Source organism: Heteronotia binoei, chromosome 1 (assembly GCF_032191835.1).
Source record: "Heteronotia binoei isolate CCM8104 ecotype False Entrance Well chromosome 1, APGP_CSIRO_Hbin_v1, whole genome shotgun sequence".
NCBI lineage: Eukaryota > Metazoa > Chordata > Lepidosauria > Squamata > Gekkonidae > Heteronotia > Heteronotia binoei.
This window is the reverse complement of record NC_083223.1, coordinates 93,206,067-93,225,353: the sequence shown is the minus strand read 5'-3', so window position 1 is coordinate 93,225,353 and position 19,287 is coordinate 93,206,067. Positions and strand designations below refer to the sequence as shown.

At 40.3% G+C, this 19,287-nt stretch overlaps 1 protein-coding gene across 4 annotated transcripts in view; it reads right to left on the bottom strand.

Annotated features, from left to right (window-relative positions):
- GRIK2 (glutamate ionotropic receptor kainate type subunit 2) overlaps positions 1 to 19,287 on the bottom strand; it is an 896,645-nt gene that overhangs the window by 389,964 nt on the left and 487,394 nt on the right. For all 4 annotated transcript variants that reach the window (XM_060237503.1, XM_060237506.1, XM_060237504.1 and 1 more), the window contains exons 10-11: positions 17,238 to 17,351; positions 7,231 to 7,437 (exon numbers count right to left, since the gene is read on the bottom strand). In XM_060237503.1, coding sequence (XP_060093486.1) covers positions 7,231 to 7,437; positions 17,238 to 17,351 — 321 coding nt within the window. The remainder of the gene's footprint in view (positions 1 to 7,230; positions 7,438 to 17,237; positions 17,352 to 19,287) is intronic.

Sequence of the window (19,287 nt, the reverse complement as noted above, 5' to 3'; positions counted from 1 at the left end):
CGACTTAAAGCAACCACTTGAGGGCTAGATATAAATCAATAGGATTACTTGTGTAAGTGCTCACCAATGTGAGAAATTGGCTGCACAGTCTAGCCCTTCCAGCTGAACTGTGTATATCTTTTAACTAAAGAGAGGCTCACGTTAGGCAACTTATATTTTCTTGTCTTCCTGGTGGTATGGAAGAGAGGAAAAATAATGTGTGTGTATTCGAGCAAGATAGAAAGGAGATATAATAGCTGCACATAACAAACTATGCAATCTTAGTTACTCTGTAAATTCCCTCTTTCTTTATAGTTCTGTTTTCCAACATGGTTTAACTATAAGGACCATCAGTTTGGATTTCAGTCCCATGGGGGGAAATACAAAATACACCTGGGAAGCATGCACTCAACTGAAGTATCAAAACCACACCATGGAAAGAGATATGACAAGTAATAAGCAAACAGGGAAAGTAGCCTCACACCACAGTTACAAAGGAGCATAATTGTGCCTCTATACAGTTTGGTCACAAAACAAAAAAAATTGTAACCTCCTCTGTGCACTCCCTCCCCCTTTTACTTTAACAGTAGCTGTGTGACAAGCTGCTTGGAGAGAATTCTGAAAGATGTTTCTATGCAGCACACTTAGATAGGGCTCAAAAGGAAGGGAAAGTCCCCATGGATTTGCACAAACATTTGAAAATGACTAAGTGAGCTTCCTGAGAGGTTGTAATAAATACTCTTATGATGGGGCAAAGATGGGGGGACTCATAATTCCCCTTCTAAAGCCAGTGGCTATCCAGGTAGTCACTACAGTTAGGATGTAAGACCCCTACCCCAGGATTCAAGAACTGATCATAGTAATGTCCTTGCCATTCAGAATAATAGAACACAGTACTGAAGACACAATGGGTGCTTTCACACAGCAACTGTTTGCAAATGGATTTTGCCATTCCTACACAATAGAAAATCCAGTTGCAAAGTGCATTATTTAGTTTGTGTGAACGTACTCAGTGAGAAAATACAAAGATGTTAAAGACTTGAATCTATGGCAAAACCAATAGAAACCAATTGTTAATAATGCCATTTTAGCATCAGCAGGGCTTTTTTGTAGCAGAAATTCCTTTGCAGATTAGGACACACACCCCTGATGTAGCTAATTCTTCTGGAGCTTACAGCAGGCCCTGTACTAAGAGCCCTGTAAGCTCTTGGAGAATTGGCTACATCAGGGGCATGCGGCCTAATATGCAAAGGAGTTCCTGCTACAAAAAAAACCCCTGAGTGTCAGAAAATTTGGATACTTGATGGTAGAATGTACTGTACAGGTGCAAGTGAGGTTGCCAGATCTGCAGTACTGGATTAAACCCTCTGGAGGCCCCTAGGCAGTCGATATCTTGGGGACCCCATCACAAATTATCTCAGAGTCTGAGCACCCACCCCACCACCCACAGCCCCCACTGCAGCCTGCAGGCACCTTCTTAAAAGCTCCTTTTACTAAGCTGCGGGGGTAGAGGCAGAGAGAGGCAAACTTGGTGACAATGTCAGCAGCAGTTACCAGGCAAGTTGGGCATAGAGCAGCTCAGTTGCTAGCTGCGTGTACAGGCTGGGACAGCTGCAAGCAGGGGAAAAACCGGGGTTGGGGGAGCCAGCCCGGGGTCCCTAAAGGCATGGGGGCCCATAGGCCAGTGCCTACTTGGCCTAATTGTTAATCCAGGTCTACAGGTGTGTTTAGAACATCAGCTGACAGATTGGATACATTTGGAAAACATTATTGGCCTAGAGCAAATAGGTTTTTCAAAAAAAAAAATCTACTATTGATCGTTGTGTCACATTTCTTTTCTGGCCAACAAATACATGAATACAAGAAAGGAGAAGTTCTATGTAGCTTTTATAGATCTGAAGAGTGTATTCGACTCTGTGGACAGAAACAACCTATGGAATAAATTAAAGGATCTTAATATAGATCCCCGTCTGTTAAATCTATTAAAGAATTTACATACAAATACAACTTTGAGGTAAAATTCTCATCTATAGGAAACCTAATTGAAAAAATACCAGTTTGTAAAGGAGTGTGTGTTAGCCCCACATCTTTTTAAGCTTTTCTTAAATGATATGGCACAATATCTTAGTTCTATAAATGGGCACCCACTTAAATTAAATGATCTCTCAGTCCCAATATTATTGTATGCTGATGATACAACTATACTTTCCGGCACAAAAGTTGGCCTGCTGCGATACCTGAAAGCTTTTAACAACTACTGCCAGCTTAACTCACTTGCTATAAACTATTCCAAATCTAAGGTTGTGGTCTTTTCTAAAAGTTGGCGACCACAAAAATGGTATACAGGCAAGCAGGAAACTGAGCAATCCAAATGCTTTAAATATTTGGGCATAACCTTTAATTACAATCTCAAATGGGCAGTTCACAGAATAATAAATATAGCTAGTTGTTCTTCATCTCAAATTAAACAGTTTATTATTAAAAAGGTAACCAATGTTTGCCTGCTGCAATCAGAGCTTTTAATGCTAAAACACTATCACAAATTTTGTATGATATCCCTCTGTGGATTAATGCTCTGAATCAAAAATTAGAAAATATCCAGGCTGTATTTCTGCAACATCTTTTAAGAATACCCAACTGTGTTCCTTATTTTGTAATCTGTTCAGAAACAGGCCAATCTCTGATTGAAACAAAAGCTTGGACTCTAACTTTTAAATATTGCTTACGGATATTTTATAGGGCTGAACCAGCTAGTCTGTTCAACTACCTAAAAAGAGACCCTTATAATGCTGCTTAGCAGATGGAATCATGTCGAAGCTCAAACACATGGGAATTGCAATTAATGATCTATTTTCATCTGATGAATCTTATAATTTTAGATTTATCAAACAGAGAATCTTAGATCTAGAATCTCATAAACTGCGTCCTGTCCAATTTTATACTTGCTCTCCTGCCTCACTTGGACTTGATCAGACGGCCAGGAAAATGGCCAAGTATTTATCTGAATCAGATATTCTGCAACACTGGAGAGCTTTTATGCTGGCTAGGATGAATGCATTTCCCTCCAATGATCTCTATGGGAGATTTCTTCAAGTCCCCTTAGCCGCTGCCAAGTCCGCATTTTTTCATCTTAGACGAGCAAGGCAGCTGGCCCCCTTTCTGGAGCGCGACGACCTAGCAACAGTGATCCATGCTACGGTCACCTCAAGGTTGGACTACTGCAACGCCCTCTACATGGGGCTGCCCTTGTCTCGGACCCGGAAACTGCAGCTGGTGCAGAATGCCGCGGCCTGGCTGTTATTGGGTCTCCCAAAGTGGGAACACATCCAGCCGGGTCTCCGGACTCTGCACTGGCTCCCAGTGATATACCGAGTCCGGTACAAGGTGCTGGTTATTACCTTTAAAGCCCTATATGGCCTGGGACCTGCCTACCTGAAGGACCGTCTCTCCCCACATGTTCCCCAGAGAGCACTGAGGTCAGGAACACAAAATCTCCTCACTATCCCCGGGCCAAAAGAAGCCCGCCTGAAAGCCACCAGGGAAAGGGCTTTCTCCGTTATGGCCCCCATATGGTGGAATCAGCTGCCGGAAGAGGTGAGGGCCCTGCGGGACCTAGCGCAGTTCCGCAGGGCCTGTAAGACGACCTCTTCCGGCTAGCCTATACCTAGCCTACATTTAGCTAGGATAATAACTTGAGGAAACTGGCCAGCCATCTGTTCATAGGAAATTGAATTACTCTGTTTTAATGTTTTAATTGGTTAAATTATTTAACTGTTTTATATTTGAAATTGTTTACTTTTAAGTTTGACTAATTGTTGGAAGCCACCCTGAGCCATTCGTGGGAAGGGCGGGATATAAATCCCAAATAAATAAATAAATAAATAAATAAAGCGAGAGACATTGTCTATGCGGGTCAAGCTCGCCAGATTCCATCCAGTATACTAATCTCCGGAAGGTTCTGTTAGATACGCTTTCCTTACTATCCTACATTCAAGAAAATAGGATTGATTGCCGTTTCCTACTAAATGACAACATAATCGATATCACAAAAGCTGTTGCCAAATTCTTGGTTGAAATTGTCAAAGGTTATTCTAAGCAGGTTTTATTGTGATCTTAATCTTAGTTTAGCCTTTTATACTTTGAACAGACATATCTGATTGTTGTTTGGTTGACAAGTCTCTATATATGTCTTTTCGTTATGCCAATAAAGGTGTGATTGGATTGGACTTTGGAGCTGGAGCCAGAAGAGGGAAAGTCTTGGGAAGGGAGGGGCCTCAGCATGGTACAATGCCATAGAGTCCACACTTCAAAGCAGCCATTTTTGCTCCAGGGGAGCTGATCTCTGCTGACTGGAGATCAATTGTAAAAGCGGGAGATCTCCAGGTCCCACCTAGAGAGTTGTAACCCTAGGTGCAAGGCATTAAAACATTTTGTTAAAAATTATTATACTCTCAGTTGTGAACCTAGGTAATTCGCCAATGTTTACACATCAATCTAGAAACCTGGTTACAAGGTGCATTGCTCACAGAGCTAGGAAAATTTCTTCCTTTTGACACCTAGCAAGAAGCAGGATTAAATGATGTAGGATATGTGTGATTAGAAGGACAGAACCAATGGGAGTAAGAAGCCTCAAGTAACACTACAAGGTTTTGAGAAATGGCTTGAGAAAATCCTTACGCATGTCATGGGCTGATCTGTCACTGTAATAAACTGCCTTTACTTAAGATGCTCGCTTCTTAACAATGAAGTACAAATGTGAATGACAGAACAATCTCCCTTTCTGTTGCATTAAATGGCAGCAGCTCTTAGAATACTTGTTTTATTACAAGTGGCTTTGATCAGATGTTGTGCTATTGAGTGGTTTGCCAAAATAAATGCAAATTTGACAAAACACAAAGAAGCTGGAGACAATTGCATCATTTTCAAAGAGACTAAACTCCATTTCCAGGAGACCAAATTCAATTGGCACCACCCACTGAGCGAGTAAGCTTTAAAAGCTATAAAGTGAAAGGATGCCTGACTTACTCAATTATAAACAATTGCCAGTAATGATATCTGTTTTGACTCACATTGAATTACCCTGCTGCTTCAGCATGCATTGATATTTCTGTCTTACTGTCTAAGGCTTCCTAGCTGATAGTTTAAATGGAAGAGACAGGGCTCTTCTCAGTATATGCTAATAGAAGGTAATGCCACATATTTTAAGGGTTATATATGGATTCCTCTGGGAGACAACATCAGGACTGCTGTCTTATGGATAGTTCTATTGTTCCTGATCTTCCATCTGCAGACTCCTTTTGTGCATACTATATGTTGTTTAAGCACTTTAATTTGAAAAGAAGTCAGAGTGTCCTCAAGGAAATATGAAATGCAAAGTAAATAAAAGCTTTTTGCTGGTAAGCTTAAGGCTAGTACATAAAACCAAGCCACTACATGGTGGCCACTGTATATGCTGTCACATGGAGGCTGTGCCATATGACAAGCTATTTGTGTATAGTCATTCACTGAAGATTTCACTTGGCAAGCTACTACATGCTAATGATTTACCGAAGGGAGAAACCCTCACTTAGGTGATTGGTTGTATGCATTGTGTCTCATTATTTAAACTGATGTGTATCATTCAGAAGCAGTCCACTAACTTATGAAAATAAAACCAAATCTACACAAACCATAGATGGCAGAGTCTGCAAGGTGGGTATCATACAAGTGGATATTATCTCTCTCACACACACACACACACAACTGGAGGGAATGAATATTCTCTACTGGTTTTTCATATGTTTCTAATTTCTTGTGCAACAGAAGGTTCTTAGAAATAACACTCTGTGTACTTAAGACTGTCAGTTATAACACATTTAGGAGGTTTATATTTTTGTTGGCTTTTATGTTGCAGAAGAGTGCAATTTCTTTATTATTATTATTATTTAAAACATGCCCATGCCATCTTTCCACCTAAACAGGGTCCCCCAAGATGGCAAACAGCAAAACATTATAACATTTTAACACGAAAACAATGTTTAAAATAAAGTATATATAAAATAATTTTAAAAACCTAAACACACAAAATAGAAAACAATGGTGCTCTTCTACATCATAAAAAGATCCCTGTGGCACAGAGTGGTAAAGCTGCAGTACTGCAGTCCAAAGCTCTGCTCATGATCTGAGTTTGATCCCAGTGGAAGCTGAGTTTAGGTAGCTGGCTCCAGGTTGACTCAGCCTTCCATCCTTCCGGGGTCAGTAAAATGAGTACCCAGCTTGCTGGGGAGAAAGTGTAGATGACTGGGGAAGGCAATGGCAAACCACCCCTTAAAAAGTCTGCTGTGAAAATGCTGTGAAAGCAACATCACCCGAGTCGGAAACGACTGGTGCTTGCACAGGGGACTACCTTTTTTTTTAACAACATAAAAATAGAAACCTTTTCAAAATAAAAATAAAAACTAAGTCTGTTTTTTTCATTTTTTTCCCATTACATGCACAAAAAATATTTTTGGCATACAAGGGTCTGTTTTGAAAACATTTCTTTAAATGCTATGCTTTTATGTTTTGCATTATCCTGTAAATATAATTTTAAATATTCCGAAAATGCCAGTAAATATATGGTTCATTTTGAAGGAGATTGATTTTTCTTTTTAAATGTCTATTCCAGAAACATAACGCCAGCAAAAAAAAAATAAATCTAAATTACACATTTAATTATGTCAAATATTTCAAGTAATACTAAACTGCCAAATCCAGGAAAAAATTCAACTCAAGGAGTTAGTAAGTATTCCCTAAAAGAAATCTTCCTGCATAGTGGAAGATTAATAGCAGGGAGATTTCCTGTCTAGTTTTCTCTGTGCTATTCTAGTCTTCTGTGTTTACAAATCAGCAGGAAGTTTTCTGACACACATCCCACCCACAGTCCACCTGCCATGTTTAATGATATTGTCAAGGTAAAATTTCACCAACCTTCTGTATACATACTCTCTCTTATTTCTGGGTAGTTACTCACACTTATGCCTTTCAGGTACTTATTCATGCCTTACAACAATACTGTGATGTAGGATAAACTAAAAGATGGTGATGTACCCAGAGCTACTAATTAAGTTCAAGCCTGAGCAGTTATCTGAAAGCAAATCTACTAAGTCTATATCTACAACACTCCACTGGGACAATTAGTGAAGCTAACATTTGTAGAGCTTGCAAAAGTTCCCCTGAAACAAGTGGAGGTTGTGTTGATTTTTGAAGAGGATATTCTGAAAAGCAACTTACATGATCAATCAGTTCACGAACCATGCCATTCCACTGTCCACTGGCATCATCCCGGGCTCCATATTTCCCATCTTCCACCAGTTTAATTTCATAGGTAAATCCTAGGAAGGTTGATAGTTCCCTGAGGAGGTCAATACAATATCCCTCAAATCTATCATTCCCATACAAAGGTTTATCAGACTTCTTGAACATCACATATGGCTCTTCCTGGGGAAAAAAAAATCAACATAAAGAAATTGCACACTTCACACATTGACTTTCAAAAGCAACAAGTTGCTAATGCACTTCTAGGTATATGACTTTGCATGTGAAAAACATTGTTTGATCATTAACACTGGGTGTTATCCTCATTACCATATAATAATATAGTTTGTTAATACTAATTGTAGTACTGGGTAAAAGTCATCACAAACTGTCTCTACTGAAATAAATTCAGTTTTGTTTTACTTTGAATTGTACAGCTGAATTGTACAGTTAACCATTTTTCTGTCACCTTGATCTTCCATATTTAGATATTACTCAGCAACAGATTCTTGCTGAACTCTGCACATGGATGAAATAGAAACAGTAATAATGATTACGAATAATAGCAAATCTCCAGGACCACATGGGCCTGCTTACTGAATGGTATAAAACCCTTTCAGATTTTTTAATTCCAGAATTTGACCAATCATAAAGATTTTTTAGTCTCAATCATTATCACTATCATTATATGATGTCTACTTTACTGTGATCCTCAAACCTGGAAAAGACCATTCTCAGTGTGCAAATTTTTGACCTATTTTTCTTTGATGAATGTAGAGCCTAAGCTATTAACTGGTGCTTTTGCACGCAGACTTCAAAAGGAAGAAGAAGACTGCAGATTTATACCCCACCCTGAATCAGAGACTCAGAGCGGCTTACAATCTCCTATATCTTCTCTCCCCACAACAGACACCCTGTGAGGTGGGGGGGGGGCTGAGAGAGTTCTGACAGAAGCTGCCATTTCAAGGACAACCTCTGCCAGAACTATGGCTGACCCAAGGCCATTCCAGCAGCTGCAAGTGGAGGAGTGGGGAATCAGATAAGAGTCCACACACTTAACTACTACACCAAACTGGCTCTCTAGAAAAGACTTGGAGTGGGAGGAAAGAACTCTGCACCACAAGCCCACAGTGGATCGGGGCATCACAGCAGTTAAATATCTCTGTATAATGGTGGTAAAGAATTTTGCTTTCGCCTTTAATTGGGTTCAGCAAGGAGGGGGGATCAATATCTGTATATGTAGAGGGGAGCCTCTCCAGTTTCACTTCCCATCTGCAAGAAGCAAAAAAGGCACCCTTCCCCTGAATGCCAGGAAGGCTGTAGCCATGAAGGAAAAGTGTAACAACTAGGGATGGGCACAGACCCGAACACCAAACTAAAATCTGGCCCGGACTTTACCTTGTTTGAGGTTCAGACAGTTCAGTTCAAAAGTCACATTTCAGACCAGGAAGTCTCTGAACTTTCTGCCTGGTTCGGAACCTCTTGTGCACTCTTGGCAAAGAAACTTCACCCATGGAGTTTCACACCAAAATGTGGATATGGGTGGGATATTCCCAGCCATCAATAGACTGATAGTGACAGTCTGAAGCTGGCAGGCAAGTCTGATTTCCAATGACAGGCATCGATCTGATTTCCTCATGATGGGGGGTGGAAAATGTATATAATCACTAAAGGTACATTCCTGTCCTCTGTTTGCATCTGGTTTTTGTGAGTCTTGTTCTCCTTGCACGTGAAAAGATATCTTTTGGTGGGCTGAGGGGGGAGAATTACTGGGGTGGGTGGAGAAACCTGTTGAATCTCCTGGCCTCTATACAAACTTCCAGAGTAAAAGCATCACCTCTCTCTTTTTTCTCCTTTCCTTGCATTCAGAGCTACATTTCTTCCCCCCCCCCCCTCGCCCCGCCTTTTTCTTTGCTGTGAGGAGTGGGAAACATGGATAGATTTTTTTTCTTTTAAAATATGTTTTTGATTTGATTTGGGGGTGGACTATTCACTTTTGTGGGTTCTGAAAACTGCCCTTTCTCTACATGCTAGCTATGGGGTCCCCTTTCTGCTCCTCCTAAAAGCACCTCGTTTCTTTCTGAGTTGCTTGAGTCTCTGCCTATGGGGTATCCTCTCTTCTCTCCCATTCAGGCACCCAAACTACCTACAGATTTCTGGGGGGCTTGGTTAACTGCTCTCTTCCATGGCTGTGGGGTCCCCTTTCTACTCCTCCCCAAAACAACTTGTTACTTCCTGCATTGCTTGAGTCTCTGCACAGGGGGTTTCCATTCTCCAATCCCACTCAGGCACCCAAACTATCTACAGATTTCTGAGGGACTTGGCTAACTGCCCTCTTCCCTGGCTGTGGGGTACCCTTTCTGCTCCTCCAAAAAAGCATCCTTTCTCCTCTGCAACGTATTCCCACATGTTCTCTTAGCTAGTCCACCAGTGCCCCCTCCCACAGCTGTACAGTGAGTCCCAGTTGCCCGGCTGTCACCTTCCCACGTAGAATGGAAGGCTTGGCCCCAGTCAGTAATCATGTCGCCAGGGCTGGGTGACTGGTCCCATGAAGACACAGCCACCTGCAGCCAAGTGGGTGGTCCCTGGAAGGTACTCTGGGAGTCTGATGCCTGTAATTTAACCAGGTCCACACTGTAGTGTCTCAAAATGGTGCTAGACAACTCACCCAAAAACAGTTTCCTGGAGGCACCTTGCTTGGAGGTCTGCTACTTGGATCCCCCCAAATCTGACATGCATGTAACTTGTGGGGGCATGTGGAGGGTCACCCCAGGGAGGAACTATATGAGTTGAAGACCTCTAGCTCACCTAGGTCAGTTTTTGTCACTCCTGAATCAGCCGAGGTGATATTCCGTTGAAAAGCACTGAATGATCTTTTTTAGGGGTCTGTAACTCAGCCCCCCGAAGTCAAATGTGGACCAAACTTGATGTGTACATTGAGGAGAGTGATCTGAAGACAACTTGCCATTTTGGCACTTTGAAGCCCTGGGGGGGGGGTGGCTTTTTAAAAACTGGACCAGGCTGTGGTTCAATTCGTGAACTGGTCTGGGAACGAGTCTGGTTCTGTTTGTGAACCGAACCAGCATTTTCTGGTCTGTGCCCATCCCTAGTAACAACTTTGATACACATCAACCAAGTAGGATTTATATGAGTCAGGCAAAGCACTAATTATCTTAGGCTGATCACCAGTTTGATTGCTTTAAACAGTAAGAGATTTGACTGAGCTTGATGCTGAAAAAAACTTTGACAAATTTATCTTTGCTATATTGACTAAATTCAGTTTTCCTCACAAATGTTTGAAGTGAATCAGAACTCCTTATTAATCTCCAAAATCTAGGATGCTGACTAATAGCATATTTTCTGAATTGTTCCCTTTTAAGAGGCGTACAAGACAAAGTTGCTTTCTTTGTCCTATGTTTCTTTTTTAACTTATGTTTGGCTTGTGCCATTGGATAAAACAATAATATTCATTGCTTTATAGAAACCTTTGGAATTTAAAATTATTATTTTATGAGGATATTTTATTCTTTATTTCAGAACCTCAGTCTTCCATTCCTACATTAACAAATATGATTAATATCTTGTCTGGTTATTCAATTTAATTGAGCAAAATCTGAGTTGATGCCACTGGGAGACAATATATCACAGAATGTATTTGCCTATGGACATTTTGGTAGTAACAAAATGTTATTACTTACCTTGGAATATTGATTCCTAGAGATATTAAGCATATCGTTATGCTACACTGTAACAAGCTAACTGCTGTTAAATCTTTGGTTTTAGATAGATTGGCAACTTTAAACTTGTCTCTATGGGGCAAAGTAAATACACTCAAAATGAATATTATACTTAGGCTTATTTATATTTCATATGCAAGTCTTTTATTTATATTTCACATGCAATATACATTGCAGATATATTCATAAATGTATACTTTGTTTTGGAAATGTATGTTGGGTTCCTTACAACCTCAAATTTCTTTAAAGAGTCATTCAGTGAAGGAGAATTTGGTTTTCCTCATCTTAGCTTATATCATCAGGCATACTAGTTAATTTGTACTAATTACTGGAATCACTGCTTGCACTTGGAGTGTCCATTTGGAGGCTTCTTGTCTGGTGCCACTTTCTAAGGATGCATTAGGATCTACTTATGCTAGAATGGATTCCTTTCCTCCTGCAATTTTGGTAGCTAGAAAACAATGCTCCATATTGTCATGAAAATATCAATTTGATCCATTTCCACATACAAAATTAGGGTTGCCAGACCCACCCACCCCACACCCCCATTCAACTCGGGGATCCACCAGACTTTGGGTCTCCAGTTCACTGCCCCCCAGATAGCCAGCAAGAGAAAATCCACCCCAAAACAGGGACATCATCATGCACAGCAGAAGACTCCTGGACCAGGTCTAGGATACTCCCTGCCAGCAGCTAAGTATGATCTGACAACCCTATACTAAATTAATGTTATGGGTCAATCCAGACATTAAAAACGGGAAGAAATCTGGACCATTTGATAGACTATGATGATGAGTTTTTGTAATTTTTTCAGCTCATGTCTAAATATGATTTTGTCAACTTCTGTTGAATGGCAACATCAGTTGGTATCTAAATATGGCCCTATGGCATTGCTTCAGAGTCCCCTTTGCTCCTGAAAACTCTAAATGAATCAATGTAAAAAAAATGAAACCTACAATACTTGTTTGTAAATATTTACATTGATTAATAAATATAATATGCAGCATCTCATTAATGAATGAAATAAGGAGCTAAATCACTTTATTTTGCCACAAGAATGGGATATTGCCTTACACTTTATACTTGTTCTTTCTATGGATCTTGTTGCAGCTTTATTCAGCAAAAAAAAATTGTTTAGAATATATTGGACATTAAAACAACTCTTTAGCAAAGGATTGAGTAAAATGTGTAACTGTTGGCATTATAACTCAAAGGAAGCATCCTTTAAGCCAGGGATCCCCAACTCCCGAGCCAGGGACCGGTACCGGGCCACGACCTGTTTGCAATGGGCCGCACAGCCTCACCGCCATCCACAGCCGCATCACCCCACTGCGGCACCTCCCACCCAATTTCAACATTTTAAGGCCAAAGAAGGGGCGGTGAAATGTCTCCCAGGCCAACTTCCCCCCTGCTAAACAACTGATCAGCTGGAAAAACCATTGCAGTAGTGGCAAGGGACACTGCCCTTGCCTTCTTCCTGGGGGGGGGGGTCGGCCTGGGAAGAGCTTCATGGCCCCTTCCCCAGCCTTAAAATGGTGAAAATGGGTGGGGGGAGATGGCGAAGCTGCAAAGGGGGGTGAAGGAGGGAGGAAAAAACAGGGGGAGGAGGATAGATCCAAGTGGACAGCTGTGTTGGTCTGAAGCAGTAGAACAAAGTAGGAGTGAAGTTGCACTTTTAAGAGGCAGCGAGGCTGTGCAGGGGGGAAGAAGAAAATGGGGAGAGGAGGAGGCTGCGAGGCTGCGCAGGGGGCGGCGGCAAGGCTGCACAGGGGGGCGAAGGAGGGAGGAGGAAATGGGGGAGGAGGCACCGTGGGACGGCAGGGGGGAGGCTGAATTGGGTGCCCCCACCCTGCCAGCCCTGGGGCAAAAAAGCAAAAAAGGTTGGGGACCACTGCTTTAAGCATATGATTTGAGCACATCTAGTCAATCGATTTTTCTGGAGGAAATTATACTCATATCAATTTTGCATTAGAATATTCATCAGTTTTTGAGGATGCTTATGTACTTTTAAACTATTTGCCCGTACCTAGGAGACTAAATGATGGTTGATGAAAATGGATCCTTGGTGCCCTTACTATAGCTAAAAGACTTGTATTCCAGCACTGAAGAGATAAACACCACCTTTGGTAAATTATTGGATTGGTAAATCAATGGACTTTAGAACTTTATCAGTATTTGAACACGTGACATCTAGACAACAATTGAGTATTTGCAGATATTAGGCAATGTTCTATACAGAGTTATGTATACACTTGCCACCATAGTTGTTATATTTTTGTTTCTACTTTATAGATATTTTTTAAAAAGCCCTTTTTTCAGTTGCTGTATTTTGACTCCCCCCCACTTGTTCTTTTTTCTGTTGTTTTTTGAAATAAATAATTTTTAAAAATGACAGCAAGCTAGCAATACAATAGCTGGGACTGGAGTAGAAAATATTTCATATCTCACACTAGTTATCATCAGTGGGTTTATAGCAGTTCTAAGTCATGTAAATTATTGCAATGCTCAGTGGACACAGCCTATTAATCAGTCATCATGACTAAGTCCATTTAATTGTTCTGAATTGGACTTCATTATACGCAGGGCTTTTTTGTAGCAGGAACTCCTTTGCATATTAGGCCACACACCCCTGATGTAGCCAATCCTCCTAGAGCTTACAGGGTTCTTAGAACAGGGCCAGACTGAATCAAGGGTGTGTGGCTCAGGGCTTTTTTTGAGCCTGAATGCACAGGAACACAGTTCTGGCTGGTTTGGTGTCAGGAAGTGTGGCCTAATATGCAAATGAGTTCCTGTTACAAAAAAGGCCCTGATTATATGTATTTATATTCTGTTGCAACAAACCTATGAAACAATCTGCTGTTTACTCTCATGTTTCTGATTCTTCATCCCTCCTTCCATTTACTTCACACATACTTTCTTCCAGTTGAGAATGTAGACTCCTTTGCCTAATACCTGATTATTAGAAAACCTTCCATCTATAAGCAATCATGTTATCCTTTGCTCAAGTAATTTGTGTTTCATCATTTCTCAAAACAAATGAAGAACAGCTCTAGGCGTACTTAATTAAGAATTACATATAATGTGGTATTCTAATTCCTTAGACTCCTCAGTAGTAATAAATGTTTCTATTATTATGATTTGACTATAGATATTTAATCTAGTAAGTAACAGAGTGGCAAACACTACCAATGATCAGCAGACCATTAGTAATTTTGCATGACATCAACACATCATCTTAAACAATGTGGAATTTGTTTTGTCAATGGTCCTAAACTGTTTACTTTAAATACAGTGCTCATATGCTCTTCTCATGACTCCAGCTTGCAAATTAGTCAGAACCAGGGTTATTATTATAATGTCATCATGATTTCAAAAACAGGTTCAGGTGGGTAAATATGTTGATCTGCAGTAGAAGGGGCAAATCCAGTAGTATCTTAAAAGACTAGTAAGATTTCCAGAATGAGCTCTAACAAAGGGATCTCTGACTCTTGAAAGCTGATGCCCTGGGAATGTTCTTAGTTTCAAAGTTCAAGATGATGTTTTTTTAAAAAAAGATTCAAACTTTAGTATAATGTAACAGCCCAGGAGGGCACCTTTATTATAAGATTGTAGGACTAGAATTGTAGTCTATTGCAATGAATACTGCAGATATCCCCCACTTTTACTTCATTGTCTTATATTTCAGCTTCCACCCAATGACTGACCAACCAGCCATACTGTTGGGGGCCACTTTTGCCTCCAAACAAGGAGGAAGGGCAGCAGGGCGGCAGAGTGCAGAGCTTAATGGGAGCATTGGGGGCAGAGCCGGCATTCATTAACAGCTGGCTCTGCTCCTGCCCAGGCAGAGCCTGCCACTATTTACCTCACCCTTACATCTGTGCTGATTGTATGGACTTGTACAGGACAGATGGCATGCATCTTTCTGATAAAGGAAATGACGCCTTCTTGGAAGATTTACAGCAAGGGCTTAGGGAGGTGTTAGGCCTATAGATAGGAGCAATGGTCTAAGCAGAGACTTGGCCTTGTGGTGACAGGATTCAGTTCAGTTGATGCTATGTGGCTTGGTGAGCACCACTAGCACCCCTCTTTTAGGGCATAGGGGTCTTGCTGAATCATTCCTGGACTGTGCAGCCAGACTGAATGAGGACGCAGACTGCTTTGGATTGCCTTCAGCTATGTGATGGAGGTTGTAACTCCAGGGCATAGCCCGTTTGCTGTGCTGGCTGGGTACAAGCTGTTTGTGGATGGCTCTACTTAGGGGCAAGAGTGGCTCGACCATTATGTGGCAGGGGAGGGGATGTTGTTACTTCTGGCCCTGTCCGTGCCACTAGTTATGCTATTGCCCTTGCTGTTTAAATAATGTTAAGATAAATTGGTCCTTAGTTTAACTAACCCTTTGTGTCCACCTTTTTTCTTCCATCTGTAGGGGTAAATTTTATAATCCACATTCTCTATTGCTTTAGGTGGTCCATTGTTCATCTTGATCTGTAATTATATAATCCTAGTCCTACTGCATTGTTCATTAGTTGTTTTATGCTGTTTGATTGCGCTGGTTTACACCCCGTAATCCACCTTGAATCTCAATGAGGATGGTGGACCATTAATAAATGAAACAAATAGGGCAGACCACAATGCAATTGTGCAAGCCATAAAAGGAAGAATGTGTGAAAAAGCAAGACTTTTTTTGAGCAAGAATGCACAGGAACGCAGTTCTGGCTGTCTTGGTGTCAGTGGGTGTGGCCTAATATGCAAATGAGCCTGCTGGGCTTTTTCTACAAAAACTCTGTGAAATAATGGTGGCATCAATGGGGGTGTGGCCTAATATGCAAATGATTCTTCCTGGGCTTTTTCTACAAAAAAGCCCTGCATTTTAGGTACTTTAAAAACATTTAGATGACTATCTAATGGGTTAGAAGTGTTTTAATCTTTGAGTTTATCCTGTGATGTCCTACATTTTTAGACAACTTTTTTTAGAATTTCCATTGATAGGTTCTTTTGATTGATCTGTCAATATAACAAAGGATCTAGAATCACAAAATATTTTATTGCAGATATTTGGTTGTGCTTTCTATCCATTTTATGGGGAAAATGTGATAGTGTAGAAGAAAACCAAAGTAATACATGTTGCCCAAACCCATCCAACCTTATTCATAACATATCCAAGGAATTGCAGATATTACTGCTTTAGAAGAAATATTATTCTTCTCACTATGGCTACTAGAGTTAAAGGGCTGTGATATCTAATTAACACTTATGTCAGATATAAAGAATATACAAAGGGCTTTAACATTCAGCAGTTAGAACTTGAGAGAAGGAAGAAGAGACAACTATATCTCATAGCCACAATCAGTCAAAACAATTTAATGTTTTACTCAGACATCCTATAGTCTCCTGACAAAAGCCCCAGACCAGGGACAGATTTAAAAATGAGATGTTTAAACCCCAGTATCTTAAAATAAATAGACAGCAATTAGAGAAAATACAGAGAGAGAGAGAGAGAGAGAGAGAGATGGCCTTGCATACATCACCATCCCTGTGTACAGTTTTTGTTATTAAATTTCAAACAATTCCATTTTGTCTTCTTCCAACGTATATATAAAATAATGAAAGGCCATCATAGCTGTACCACTAAAAATCTGGTAATGCTATTTAATTGTACACACATGTAGATCATGTTACAGTCATTCAGTTATATGATCATAGTTGATGTGTGCCTTCATCTTTATAAAGAATACAGAATATGAAATAGAGGAGAAAATGTTTCCCAGAAAATTTATTATTCTTCCTGAGAGCCACCATCAGGTGGAAAGCAAAATATAAGCAACTCCTCTTGCCTAGGAGAAGAAACCCTAACTGCTTCTTCTGGGAGGGAAAAATCCTTAATGAATGTATCTTGAATTCTTCATAAACCAATGAGCTAATTTTCTTTCAGTTACATAACATATATTCACATTTTTCCAAACTTAAAACAGCAGCAACTTTTGCCCAAATATAAAAGTGTTAAGCAATCATAAGAATATAGATGATGAATCAACTGAGATTAAAATGAACAGTCATCATCATAGACAAGAGTAAAAATCCCATAACTAAATTAACACTTCAGATCATCCATTATCTAGTAATTGCAAAATAACTATGAGAAGCATTTACATACTGGTCATTGCTATTGTAATTAGCATCACTTTTCCCCACAGCTTTCATTAACAGCTATATTGCAAGAAAATGACTGCTCATATGATTACTTACCAAGATGGTGGTTACGGTGAGGGAGCGATTAGATAGGGAATCAGTAATGTTTGCTGGTTTTCCTTTCTGATTCTCAGTCATGTTAAGACCACTTGCAGGGTCCCAAGTTCCAATCTATAAAACAAAATAAGTGCTTTACTGTCCATGAGCAGGGGTTTTTTTTTTATTATTTTAATGCTAGTCAATATGAGGAGAAAGTTCAGTCTTCAAAGCCTTATAATTTACCTCCGCTACAAAACCTGCTATCTTTCTATTAAAGGCAGCTTGCTTAAAATATGATTCACTACACTTCAAAATGTACCTGGTGAAGTGTGACTGTCAGAGCTAAAATGATGCACAAGAGTTCTAAGTGCTTAATTTTCCATTTAAACTTCCATCCTCCAAAGGAGAACCTTCCCATCTGATGCCACCTTGATAGCTGAGGGAAAATATATTTGAATGCATATTCCATCCTTCACTGTAACTTGAACTATGCCTCGCTCTTCTTGGTAATAGCATCAAACTTCCATAGCTATATATATTTATAAACCCTAACAGATATAGTTTATATTCTGCAACCATCATTATAATTTGGGATGCCAGTGGAAACACACTATTCCTTCAAAGTGTATGAAGGAAGATCCCTTAGAACTGTCCTAAGGATAGTTGCCCATTTTTCAGATTAATGTGATTGAAACAAGAGGACATCAACAGACCTGCTTTAAAAAAAAAAAAAAAGCCCATTAGCTACTTTGGGCATTCTGAATAAATACAAAAAGGCAGCACATAAATTTGCTAACTAAATATATTTATTCTAACCATTTGTGCCTTGTTTTTTTGAAATTAGTAGTTCTGTTCTGTAACAATATGTCTGAATTAATTTTTGAATCTTTATTATTATAAATATCCAGAAATTAAAAACATCAAAAAAGTGATCAGAAATTGTATTTAGCTGTAGCTAAATTCAGCAGACTTGGTCAGCAACTGATTTTACCAAAGGGACTTGAAAGGAGAACTGGAAGGTAGTGGGTTTGGTTAGTTGGCAAATCCGACAACTTCTGCTCCATCCAGATACTGTGGATGAGAGGCCAAATGCTTGCCTTGAAAACAGGATGTGATGTGTCCATTATGGAAAAAAAAATCTACCCAATGCCCAGGAAACTGAGTAAATAGATACAAGATGATTGAAGAAAGTGATTAAATGCAAAGTGATTAACTGGGTATTGACTGGGCAACTTCTAGTATGCCTGGATGAAGGAGATTTTTTGGATCTGTAGCCATCTGGTTTCAAGCCTGGGCATAACTGAAACAGTTTTGGTAGCTCTGGGAATGACCTGTGCCAGGAGAGGAAAAGGGGTATACAACTCTGCTCATTCTCCTAGACCTCTCAGAAGCTTTCAATACCAATAATCATGGTATTCTTTTAGTCCACATTTTGGGGGTTGTGACTGGAAAGTATCATTCTGCAATGGCTCCAATTCTACATGGAAGGCTGGTTTCAGAAGATGGTGCTGGGGGACAGTGGCTTTGGCCACTGGCCTATGTGGTCCCACAAAGCTCCATCTTGTCCTTTGTGTTCTTTAACATCTACATGAAACCAGTGGGGAAGGGCATCTGAAGATTTAGGCTGGGCTGTCAACAATATGTTGGATTGCCATTCCCCAGTTGGATGCATGGGATCTCCTGCTTTGCAGCCCCTCCTCCCACTTCAGGGCTATAAGAAAGTGGGAGGGATGATCCCTGGGCATTCCATATACCCATAGGGTACAATGGAGAATCAATCTGTTGGTCAGGAAGATTTTTTGAGGTAGAGGCACCAAATTTTCAGCATAGCTGCTGGTGTCTCTCTTCAAACTCCTCCCCTCAGTTTCAAAAAGAGTGGACCAGGGGGTCCAATTCTATGAGCCCCATCCTCCACTATTTTTAATGGAGGGAATGTGTTTAAAAGGAGCACAGTCCCTTTAAATGTGATGTTTTGGAGTTCAATCTTTCCTCCCCTCTCCCAGAGCCTCCATCCCCTCTTCTGCAGTATCCTGGTAAGTCCCTCACTGGTTTGTCATCCTCACCTGGC